The sequence below is a fragment of the Choloepus didactylus genome, chromosome 4 (genome assembly GCF_015220235.1).
Source record: "Choloepus didactylus isolate mChoDid1 chromosome 4, mChoDid1.pri, whole genome shotgun sequence".
NCBI lineage: Eukaryota > Metazoa > Chordata > Mammalia > Pilosa > Megalonychidae > Choloepus > Choloepus didactylus.
In genome coordinates, this window is record NC_051310.1 from 138910125 (window position 1) to 138923296 (window position 13172).

At 37.5% G+C, this 13172-nt stretch overlaps 1 protein-coding gene across 1 annotated transcript in view; it reads right to left on the minus strand.

The window, feature by feature from the left end:
* The window catches only part of SNAP23 (synaptosome associated protein 23), a 40707-nt gene that overhangs the window by 11088 nt on the left and 16447 nt on the right, over window positions 1-13172 (minus strand). Inside the window, exons 2-5 of the mRNA XM_037834195.1 lie at window positions 4487-4590; window positions 3908-3949; window positions 3463-3511; window positions 2626-2743 (exon numbers count right to left, since the gene is read on the minus strand). Of these exons, the coding sequence (XP_037690123.1) occupies window positions 2626-2743; window positions 3463-3511; window positions 3908-3949; window positions 4487-4543 (266 nt within the window). The 5' untranslated portion in view covers window positions 4544-4590. The remainder of the gene's footprint in view (window positions 1-2625; window positions 2744-3462; window positions 3512-3907; window positions 3950-4486; window positions 4591-13172) is intronic.

Consider the following 13172-nt stretch of genomic DNA (forward strand, 5'->3'; position numbering starts at 1 on the left):
CAGGACAGTACAAAGAAGAGTGAGGTGGAGTAAGGCAATTAAAATCAGAAAACTTAATCTGGGATATTACCCTATCCTCATCAGGGAACAATTGTTCTGTTACAGCAGGCCCCCACCCCCACCCCAATCGTATCTTCCTCCTTGTTCTTCTCCTAGATCTGATTTAAAGGAAATGTATCTAATTTCTCTCATCTGCACTTGTCTAAGAGCAAACATGAACACAGGAGAAAGGCAGGTCAAGTAAGTTTTCAAAATACAGTTAAAAGACATCTTCTTGACCAAAAGGGGGATGCGAAATGAAATAAAGTTTCAGTGGCTGAGAGATTCCAAATGGAGCTGAGAGGTCACTCTGGTGGGCATTCTTATGCACTATATTGATTACCCTTTTTAGGTTTTAATGCATTGGAATAGCTAGAAGTAAATACCTGAAACTATCAAACTGCAACCTAGTAATCTTGACTCGAAGATGATTGTATAGCAATGTAGCTCACAAAGGGTGACAGTGTGACTGTGAAAACCTTGTGGATCACACTCCCTTTATCCAATGTGAGGATGGATGAGTAGAAAAATGGGGACAAAAAACTAAATGAAAATAGGGTGGGGGGGATGATTCGGGTGTTCTTTTTTACTTTTTTTTTTTTTTTTTCTTATTTTCACTTTTTCTGGTACAAGGAAAATGTCCAAAAAATAGATTGTGGTGATGAATGCACAACTATATGATGGTACTGTGAACAACTGTTTGTACACTTTGGATGACTGTATGATATGTGAATACATCTCAATAAAACTGAATTAAAAAAAAACACAGCTAAAAGTTTGAATCAAATAATCTGTGCCATTTATAACCTGTTTGCTTAATCTGCTAAAGCCTGATTGACAAGTTATAGCTATTAAAATACAGATTTTCAAATAGTCAATAAAGAAATAAATAGGTCAACAGGAAATAGGGGGCTGCTGTAACAGACTGTAAATCTTTGTATGCCACTCTTGGTGAATCTGCTATACCAACTGAGGCAACTGATAGAAATACTTATGTTTATGAAGTTCTTTAAAAATGAACATTCAGTGGTAAGGATGAGTTATTCAATGTCCAGACACTGTTGTTTCAGCTAAGGGTAAAATTCAAAGTTGTTTTGTTAGTTACTTCCGCAATTTCCTCTTCTTTCTCTCTCTCTTTACGTCCTCTCCCTTTCCCTCTCTCCCTCTCTCTCTCTCTAAAATTTTTACATTAATAAAATATATACAAGCTAAAATTTCCCCTTTTAATCACATACGAATATATAATTCAGTGTTATTAATCATGTTCTTTCTTTTAGTATTTTTTTTTAAGATATATTTTTAAAAAAAGATTAGCTCTTTCTAACAGAAGGGAAGATAATAGTTAACTGCCTTATTCCAAACCTCAAGTTAATGTGAATATATACAATATTTTTCAACATCATGTAGTTTGGGTTACCAAAAGACAAGTAGAGAATTTAAATATTCACAATGGAGTCATCAACTAGAATGAATTCCTTTGTGTCAAGCATAATCTTATGTACTATTCACAAAGGGTCTGAAGACTATACTACATAATACACTGTATTTAAAGCAACCCTCTCTACCCCTGCTACTATCCCCACTCTTCAAATTCTCCCCTCCCCTTCCTTTTCAACCTCACCATATTTGTCACTGGGATACCTTTCATCTCCTAGTTTACTAGAGACTCTAAAATCTTCAGTCTTTTTAATTCTTCCTTATTTGTGTTTGATATACAGCCAGCTGATTTTAAATGAATTCTCTTTGACGTTCTCTTTCTTCTCTACTCCCATTGATAAAATCCTACTTCACAGGTCTGGATTAGAAAAGATTCTCAACTAGCTCCTGTTGCGCACTTATATACTTCACTCCAATCCATCAACTCCTCAGTTTGGCATTCAAGGTCCTCTACCACCTACTTAATATCTCATTTTCTACTTCTCATTTATATAAATCATGCAGCTCAGTTAAATCACACTCCTTCTTAATCTTTGTTTATGATGATCCTTCCATAGGAAATGCCCTCCCTGTTCCAACATGTTCTCCAAATCCTTCTAATCATTCAAAACAGCCCAACTCAAGTCCTACCTCTTCTTTAAGATCTTCTCCAACCCAACCTTTTATCAGTTCTGTACCCCTAGCCTTAGTTGCTATCACATGATCTAGCACTAGATTATATATGATCTTTTTTGCTATTCTTTCTTATATATCCAACCACATAGTAGGTCTTTTGAAGACAAAGTCTAAGACCTTTACTTCCTGGCAATCCCACATATGCCTAGCACAGAATTTATATTAATATTCCTCATTGCAAGGAAAAGACACTAACTCCATTCTGTCTGTATCACCAGATGTATATTTTCCAATCTTTTCATGAATTATTAGAAAATGAAACTGGGACTTCACCCAAGTATTTGTCAAATTTCAGACATAGTTTTCAGTGAACATGAAAAGTAAAATGTGCCTGAAGGAGAAGTAGCTCAAATTTACTTAACAAAGTTCCTTATTCAGGCTCAGTCACACTTCTGACTTTATTTGAAGGTGCGGGAGGGAGGAGATGCTTTCACTTTAAATTTACTTTAAAAAGCTCTTGATTTGTCAACTCACCTATTACATGGGCAGACACAAAGTCCACAGCACTTGTTGAGTTCTGTTAAAGTCTTTTCTGCTTCCCTCATGTCTTTATTTATTTGGTCCATGCCTTCTTCAATGCGGTTTAGTTGTTCTAAGAATAAGTCATGGATATCATATTTGTGTTATATTCACAGTGTCAACTCGAAAATGAGATTATTATGGAGCAGCAAAGTTCAACCTGGAATCTACCAAAGACCCACTGCAGAGAATGTATCAGCACCAGAATATATTACATGCTGCCAACATGAAAACAATCTTTCATAAACCAATTCTGGCTTTTTATTACAGAAAGATTTGTTCTAAAAAAACCTTATATACTAAGAGCATATGAAGGTTTGTTTAGGGATCAAACTTGGAATCAAATTAACTATACTCTGAACTGAACAGATACCTAGCCTTATCTGTCATTTAATAAGCTCAAAACCTGAAGGCTAGACCAGATTACTCAAAACCAATTCAAATCGATGTTTCCAAGCTCACCTGAATCCAGGTCTGTCTTAAGGTTAATTTGATTTCAGAGGGTGATGCAAGAATATCATAATGCCTAATATATATATATGACCAAGGCACACAATAAGCCAACCAATATCCCGTGGGCCTCACAACATACTTGTGTACAATTGGGCACTGTTGCCCCTGCTCAAATAGACAATGAACATGATATAATTCAAATCCAAAGAAAAATTAAAATACCACTTTTTTTCATATCATACTCTTTTTTTAAAAAGATAAGTCACTTCCAAGGCTAATTTGATAGCACTTTTGGCATTGTAAGTAGAATAAAGAGAGTATGCCAATGACTCAACTTACCCCCTTGTTCATCCAGCATAGTGATAGTTTTGATTCCTGTATCCTGAGACTAAAAGAAGGAAAAAACGAATAGTAAAACAAAACAAAAGACCAGAACAAAATCTACAGGGACTGACAAATAACAAGACAGAATCATTTACAGACCCAAATTCTCAGAAGATTAGAGGTACAGATAGAACTAATATTGCTAAATCACACATTTTAACATAACCCCCCAAAATCCCGGTGAATTGATCTTCCCTAACATATTCTAATACTGTCAAAAGGAAAAACAGAAAGGCCTTTCAGTGCAGGGTTTGACAATTTCAGCAACTGCTGGTTTCAAATAACAGAGCATATTATTTTTATAATCCTCTGCTGATGCTTAACACCAATTCCAGCTAGTGCCATCAAGATCCCTCTTACTCACAGTTTCTGTATTTAATTTGATTAAATACTTTCTTACCTCAATGGCTAAACCCAGGATTCTCCTTGTACTTTCCAGAGACTAGGAAAAAATACAGAATTTTTAGCATTCCAATACATGCAGGCAGCAAAAAATCTGATCGTGGGCTATATTCAAGATTTTACTCTATTTTTAAGTAAATGCCAGCCCCGCCCTCCCTTTAAAACAAAGTTGATCTCTATAATTTTAGTTATTTTCTTCCTACCAGGTTTCTTCAAGAGAAAATTTGGAGGATGGACTAAATGAAATTGACAAAAATTTAATGTAGGTAGAAATCTAGGTACACTACACAGATATTAGAAAATTCTGTTAATTAAAAATAAAAGTCCAAAACTCTTCAAAGCTAGAGGATCTTTGTTCCAAGAAATTGACAAGTGATTACTATCTATAAAATTATATAAACTGTTTTATTCAATTATTTGGTAAGTTGAAAAAAAAGGAGGTAGCAATGGCACTAAGGGGCAAATGCGTTCTTAAACATATAAAGGGACTAGAAGGATGTCAAAAAGATCATCTAAGAAGGCCCTCTCACCCTTTCATTGTGAAAACCAAAATGCTTATTCCAAGTGAAATGTTTACCTCATCAGTAACCTGGTGAGCCCTCAGCTGAATTTCTTCCGGTGACAGATCATCCATGTTGAATCAGAACTCTTGATAGGCAGAGAAACTGAACTGTGGATATTCTGTAACAATAAGAATAAAAAAGCAAGTTTGTTTGAGCTAGGAGTGTGGATTTCTGGAATTTGTGATACTAATAGGAAAACAGGATAAAAGCCTAATTACATAACAACAGATGAAGAAATTAAGGATCAGAGAGGGTAAATGCATATTTAATGAGAATTAGTACCAGAGATGAACATGAAACTCAGATTTTAGGACTTCCAGTGCAGTGCATTTTCCAATAGGAAAGTGGTCTTTCCACTTTCAGAAGCAAGGCATTACTGGAAGACAAGCTCTAAAAGACTACTAAAATGAATTCTTGGTTGTACAATGTTCTTTGTACATTCTTTGAATGTGGAAAAGCAATAAGGTGAAGTAGAAGTCTAAGTTAAGTAGTGTCACATTAGCAAAGTAACAATTCAAAGTCACGTGCCTGAAGAACACAGGAAACATTTTTTTTAATGTACCAGTTGTTCAGGCCACTCACTGGAGAAAATGAAATACTTTGATTCTTAACAAGAAAAGGATAATGTGGGTACACAGAGCTCAGAAAAGAACAAAGGTGTTTATTAATAGTAGATTCTCGCCTTCCAATTACCATATTGTTTGCTGTTTTCTGAAGTCCCATCAGAAAGAGACCTCACATAGACATTCAGGCTAAACCGTAAAATATTTAGTAGATGTTGTCAGTACCACTGTTACATATTCCTTTTTGAAAAGTCATATGGAATAAGCACTGTGTGATGGATTCAAGTTAAATTTTCTTTTCTTCATTATATTTGCTAGCTTTATATTAACTTTTTGAAAAATAATTTATCAAAGCTCTCTGTTGATGACACAAAGTCTGGTTCCCATTATGGATTTGCCCCCAGGGGACATGTGGCAATGTCTGAAGACATTTTTCTATTCTCATGAATTGGGGTGGTGATGGGGATATCACTGACATCTAGCGTGCAGGATCTGGGCAATCTGCTACACATCCTGTAATTCTCAGGGCAGTCCTTTACAATAATGAATTATCCAGTACAAAATGTCAATAGGGCTAAAACTGGAAAACCCTGACCTGGAGTACAGTAACTGACAAACAGGGAACCTTAATTAACCAGGAACCTAATAGACTGAACTCTTAGAGGGCAGGACTTTTGTTATATCTTTGCTTTATCTCTAACAGGATCTGACAGTAGGAACTCCATAAATATCTGCTGAAGGAATAAATAAGTAGAACAGGTGTACTTTCAAAGTATGTAAGTGGATATTAGAAATAAAGCTATATGTAACAGAAGCCTACAAATAACTACTAGAACCACAAACCCAAAACACTTATATGTATATGATCTGGAATGGACTGCTGTTCACATACAAATCTTTTTAGTCATATCCATAGCTAACCACCAATTTTTGACTCATCTTTGATAACAAAAAGTGATCATATACATTCCCAATACAGGAAGGTACTCCAATTAGAGTCCTGAACCTTGTTTTTAGGTTTAAATAAGATTTTAAGCCTTGATTATAGCCACTAGTGTTTATAAAAAATTATTTTTAAGTTCCAAATAATTCCATATCTTGATTGCCATAGCAGGGCTGTAACTCAAGGAAAGGTTCATATACGAAGATATATAATTAAGATACAAAGGTCTTTCTTGAATTAACGAGTGATATCATCATTAGACATAAGCACAAACAGAACCATGTGCTTTAATAATTTGCTAATTATTTAGAAGCCTCTAGTCTTATCATACACATATCCATGCTATGGCTTCTCTTTTGTTAATCTTTCATAGTTACAACTACGAAAAGGAAATTGTTTTTTGTGTCCTCCCACCTCCAGATTTTTGTATACCTTTCCTTTCTATAATACCCCCAAATGACTGTCCAGGTAGCCCCATGGTTGTAATCATGGTTGTCAGCTGTTTTATAGTAATTTAGAGCCTGAAAATGTCTACATTAATTTAGAAAATGAAAATAAAACTATTAGAAAGAAGGAATACTTCACTGAAAAAAGGCCTTGGAGCTTAACAGGAGATCCACATGGGTTCATTCATAAAAATGGCAAGGTATTCAGGAAGTAATGGAAGAAACAAAACAGTGCTTTAATTCACCACTAATTTCACAGGGTTCTGCCAATACCAATGTAAGGATGATTTGATGAAATAATTCATTTTATACCGGAAAGCAAGGATTTGCCACTAAAAATATCTTACCAAGTTAATTTCCAGCAATATTTTTCTTAAAACAAAATTAATCACAATGAAGCCACTCTAAGAGTTACTCTCATACAGTTCATTACCGTACCCTTAACACAATTTGACAAAATTTGTGATTCTCTTTGGCATTTTAAAAAATAACTTGACAGAGGCGGGGCAAGATGGCAGACTGGTGAGCTGTATGTTTTAGTTACTCCTCCAGGAAAGTAGGTAAAAAGCCAGGAACTGCGTGGACTGGACACCACAGAGCAATCTGTCTTTGGGCATACTTCATACAACACTCATGAAAACGTGGAACTGCTGAGATCACCGAAATCTGTAAGTTTTTGCGGCCAGGGGACCCGCGCCCCTCCCTGCCAGGCTCAGTCCCGGGGGAGGAGGGGCTATCAGCTCCAGGAAGGAGAAGGGAGAATTGCAGTGGCTGCTCTCATCGGAAACTCATTCTACTGATTCAAACTCCAACCATAGATAGACTGAGGCCAGACACCAGAGACTCTGAGAGCAGCCAGCCCAGCAGAGAGGAGACGGGCATAGAAGGAAAACAACACAAGAAGCTCCAAAGTAAAAGCAGAGGATTTTTGGAGTTCTGGTGAACACAGAAAGGGGAAGGGCGGAGATCAGGCCTTGAGGCGCATATGCAAATCCCGAAGCAAGGCTGATCTCTCTGCCCAGGGCACCTTTCCTTAATGGCCCTGGTTGCTTTGTCTATTAGCATTTCAATAACCCATTAGATCTCTGAGGAGGGCCGTTTTTTTTTTTTTTTTTTTTAAATCCTTTTTGCTTTTTCTAAAACAATTACTCTAAGAAGCTCAATACAGAAAGCTTCAAAGAATTGAAATTTGGGCACGTCAAGTCAAGAGCAGAAATAAGAGAGCTCTGAGACAAAAGGCAATAATCCAGTGGCTGAGAAAATTCACTAAACAACACAACTTCCCAAGAAAAGGGGGGTGTCCGCTCACAGCCACCATCCTGGTGGACAGGAAAACACTCCTGCCCATCGCCAGCCCCATAGCCCAGAGCTGCCCCAGACAACCCAGTGTGACGGAAGTGCTTCAAATAACAGGCACACACCACAAAACTGGGCGTGGACATTAGCCTTCCCTGCAACCTCAGCTGAATGTCCCAGAGCTGGGAAGGGGGAGCAGTGTGAATTAACAGAGCCCCATTCAGCCATCATTTGAGCAGACTGGGAGCCTCCCAACACAGCCCAGCAGCCCAGAACTGCCCTGGGGGGACGGCACTCACCTGTGACATAGCACAGTCATCCCTCAACAGAGGACCCGGGGTGCACAGCCTGGAAGAGGGGCCCACTTGCAAGTCTCAGGAGCCATACGCCAATACCAAAGACTTGTGGGTCAGTGGCAGAGACAAACTGTGGCAGGACTGAACTGAAGGATTAGACTATTGCAGTAGCTTTAAAACTCTAGGATCATCAGGGAGATTTGATTGTTAGGGCCACCCCCCCTCCCCGACTGCCCAGAAACACGCCCCACATACAGGGCAGGCAACACCAACTACACACGCAAGCTTGGGACACCAATTGGGCCCCACAAGACTCACTCCCCCACTCACCAAAAAGGCTAAGCAGGGGAGATCTGGCTTGTGGAGAACAGGTGGCTCGTGGACGCCACCTGCTGGTTAGTTAGAGAAAGTGTACTCCACGAAGCTGTAGATCTGATAAATTAGAGATAAGGACTTCAACTGGTCTACAAACCCTAAAAGAACCCTATCAAGGACAGCAAATACCACGAGGCCAAAAACAACAGAAAATTATAAAGCATATGAAAAAACCAGACGATATGGATAACCCAAGCCCAAGCACCCAAATCAAAAGACCAGAAGAGACACACCTAGAGCAGCTACTCAAAGAACTAAAGATGAACAATGAGACCCTAGTACGGGATATGAAGGAAATCAAGAAGACCCTAGAAGAGCATAAAGAAGACATTGCAAGACTAAATAAAAAAATGGATGATCTTATGGAAATTAAAGAAACTGTTGACCAAATTAAAAAGATTCTGGACACTCATAGTACAAGACTAGAGGAAGTTGAACAACGAATCAGTGACCTGGAAGATGACAGAATGGAAAATGAAAGCATAAAAGAAAGAATGGGGAAAAAAATTGAAAAACTCGAAATGGACCTCAGGGATATGATAGATAATATGAAGCGTCCGAATATAAGACTCATTGGTGTCCCAGAAGGGGAAGAAAAGGGTAAAGGTCTAGGAAGAGTATTCAAAGAAATTGTTGGGGAAAACTTCCCAAATCTTCTAAACAACATAAATACACAAATCATAAATGCTCAGCGAACTCCAAATAGAATAAATCCAAAAAAACCCACTCCGAGACATATACTGATCACACTGTCAAACATAGAAGAGAAGGAGCAAGTTCTGAAAGCAGCAAGAGAAAAGCAATTCACCACATACAAAGGAAACAGCATAAGACTAAGTAGTGACTACTCAGCAGCCACCATGGAGACGAGAAGGCAATGGCACGATATATTTAAAATTCTGAGAGAGAGGAATTTCCAGCCAAGAATACTTTATCCAGCAAAGCTCTCCTTCAAATTTGAGGGAGAGCTTAAATTTTTCACAGACAAAGAAATGCTGAGAGAATTTGCTAACAAGAGACCTGCCCTACTGGAGATACTAAAGGGAGCCCTACAGACAGAGAAACAAAGACAGGACAGAGAGACTTGGAGAAAGGTTCAGTACTAAAGAGATTCGGTATGGGTACAATAAAGGATATTAATAGAGAGAGGGAAAAATGTGGCAAACATAATCCAAAGGATAAGATGGCCGATTCAAGAAATGCCTTCACGGTTTTAACGTTGAATGTAAATGGATTAAACTCCCCAATTAAAAGATATAGATTCGCAGAATGGATCAAAAAAAATGAACCATCAATATGTTGCATACAAGAGACTCATCTTAGACACAGGGACACAAAGAAATTGAAAGTGAAAGGATGGAAAAAAATATTTCATGCAAGCTACAGCCAAAAGAAAGCAGGTGTAGCAATATTAATCTCAGATAAAATAGACTTCAAATGCAGGGATGTTTTGAGAGACAAAGAAGGCCACTACATACTAATAAAAGGGGCAATTCAGCAAGAAGAAATAACAATCGTAAATGTCTATGCACCCAATCAAGGTGCCACAAAATACATGAGAGAAACATTGGCAAAACTAAAGGAAGCAATTGATGTTTCCACAATAATTGTGGGAGACTTCAACACATCACTCTCTCCTATAGATAGATCAACCAGACAGAAGACCAATAAGGAAATTGAAAACCTAAACAATCTGATAAATGAATTAGATTTAACAGACATCTACAGGACATTACATCCCAAATCACCAGGATACACATACTTTTCTAGTGCTCACGGAACTTTCTCCAGAATAGATCATATGCTGGGACATAAAACAAGCCTCAATAAATTTAAAAAGATTGAAATTATTCAAAGCACATTCTCTGACCACAATGGAATACAATTAGAAGTCAATAACCATCAGAGACTTAGAAAATTCACAAATACCTGGAGGTTAAACAACACACTCCTAAACAATCAGTGGGTTAAAGAAGAAATAGCAAGAGAAATTGCTAAATATATAGAGACGAATGAAAATGAGAACACAACATACCAAAACCTATGGGATGCAGCAAAAGCAGTGCTAAGGGGGAAATTTATAGCACTAAACGCATATATTAAAAAGGAAGAAAGAGCCAAAATCAAAGAACTAATGGATCAACTGAAGAAGCTAGAAAATGAACAGCAAACCAATCCTAAACCAAGTACAAGAAAAGAAATAACAAGGATTAAAGCAGAAATAAATGACATAGAGAACAAAAAAAACAATAGAAAGGATAAATATCACCAAAAGTTGGTTCTTTGAGAAGATCAACAAGATTGACAAGCCCCTAGCTAGACTGACAAAATCAAAAAGAGAGAAGACCCATATAAACAAAATAATGAATGAAAAAGGTGACATAACTGCAGATCCTGAAGAAATTAAAAAAATTATAAGAGGATATTATGAACAACTGTATGGCAACAAACTGGATAATGTAGAAGAAATGGACAATTTCCTGGAAACATATGAACAACCTAGACTGACCAGAGAAGAAATAGAAGACCTCAACCAACCCATCACAAGCAAAGAGATCCAATCAGTCATCAAAAATCTTCCCACAAATAAATGCCCAGGGCCAGATGGCTTCACAGGGGAATTCTACCAAATTTTCCAGAAAGAACTGACACCAATCTTACTCAAACTCTTTCAAAACATTGAAAAAAATGGAACACTACCTAACTCATTTTATGAAGCTAACATCAATCTAATACCAAAACCAGGCAAAGATGCTACAAAAAAGGAAAACTACCGGCCAATCTCCCTAATGAATATAGATGCAAAAATCCTCAACAAAATACTTGCAAATCGAATCCAAAGACACATTAAAAAAATCATACACCATGACCAAGTGGGGTTCATTCCAGGCATGCAAGGATGGTTCAACATCAGAAAAACAATCAATGTATTACAACACATTAAAAACTCGAAAGGGAAAAATCAATTGATCATCTCAATAGATGCTGAAAAAGCATTTGACAAAATCCAACATCCCTTTTTGATAAAAACACTTCAAAAGGTAGGAATTGAAGGAAACTTCCTCAACATGATAAAGAGCATATATGAAAAACCCACAGCCAGCATAGTACTCAATGGTGAGAGACTGAAAGCCTTCCCTCTAAGATCAGGAACAAGACAAGGATGCCCGCTGTCACCACTGTTATTCAACATTGTGCTGGAAGTGCTAGCCAGGGCAATCCGGCAAGACAAAGAAATAAAAGGCATCCAAATTGGAAAAGAAGAAGTAAAACTGTCATTGTTTGCAGATGATATGATCTTATATCTAGAAAACCCTGAGAAATCGACGATACACCTACTAGAGCTAATAAACAAATTTAGCAAAGTAGCGGGATACAAGATTAATGCACATAAGTCAGTAATGTTTCTATATGCTAGAAATGAACAAACTGAAGAGACACTCAAGAAAAAGATACCATTTTCAATAGCAACTAAAAAAATCAAGTACCTAGGAATCAACTTAACCAAAGATGTAAAAGACCTATACAAAGAAAAACTACATAACTCTACTAAAAGAAATAGAAGGGGACCTTAAAAGATGGAAAAATATTCCATGTTCATGGATAGGAAGGCTAAATGTCATTAAGATGTCAATTCTACCCAAACTCATCTACAGATTCAATGCAATCCCAATCAAAATTCCAACAACCTACTTTGCAGACTTGGAAAAGCTAGTTATCAAATTTATTTGGAAAGGGAAGATGCCTCGAATTGCTAAAGACACTCTAAAAAAGGAAAACGAAGTGGGAGGACTTACACTCCCTGACTTTGAAGCTTATTATAAAGCCACAGTTGCCAAGACAGCATGGTACTGGCACAAAGATAGACATATAGATCAATGGAATCGAATTGAGAATTCAGAGATAGACCCTCAGATCTATGGCCGACTGATCTTTGATAAGGCCCCCAAAGTCACCGAACTGAGCCATAATGGTCTTTTCAACAAATGGGGCTGGGAGAGTTGGATATCCATATCCAAAAGAATGAAAGAGGACCCCTACCTCACCCCCTACACAAAAATTAACTCAAAATGGACCAAAGATCTCAATATAAAAGAAAGTACCATAAAACTCCTAGAAGATAATGTAGGAAAACATCTTCAAGACCTTGTATTAGGAGGCCACTTCCTAGACTTTACACCCAAAGCACAAGCAACAAAAGAGAAAATAGATAAATGGGAACTCCTCAAGCTTAGAAGTTTCTGCACCTCAAAGGAATTTCTCAAAAAGGTAAAGAGGCAGCCAACTCAATGGGAAAAAATTTTTGGAAACCATGTATCTGACAGAAGACTGATATCTTGCATATACAAAGAAATCCTACAACTCAATGACAATAGTACAGACAGCCCAATTATAAAATGGGCAAAAGATATGAAAAGACAGTTCTCTGAAGAGGAAATACAAATGGCCAAGAAACACATGAAAAAATGTTCAGCTTCACTAGCTATTAGAGAGATGCAAATTAAGACCACAATGAGATACCATCTAACACCGGTTAGAATGGCTGCCATTAAACAAACAGGAAACTACAAATGCTGGAGGGGATGTGGAGAAATTGGAACTCTTATTCATTGTTGGTGGGACTGTATAATGGTTCAGCCACTCTGGAAGTCAGTCTGGCAGTTCCTTAGAAAACTAGATATAGAGCTACCATTCGATCCAGCGATTGCACTCCTCGGTATATACCCGGAAGATCGGAAAGCAGTGACACGAACAGATATCTGCACGCCAATGTTCATAGC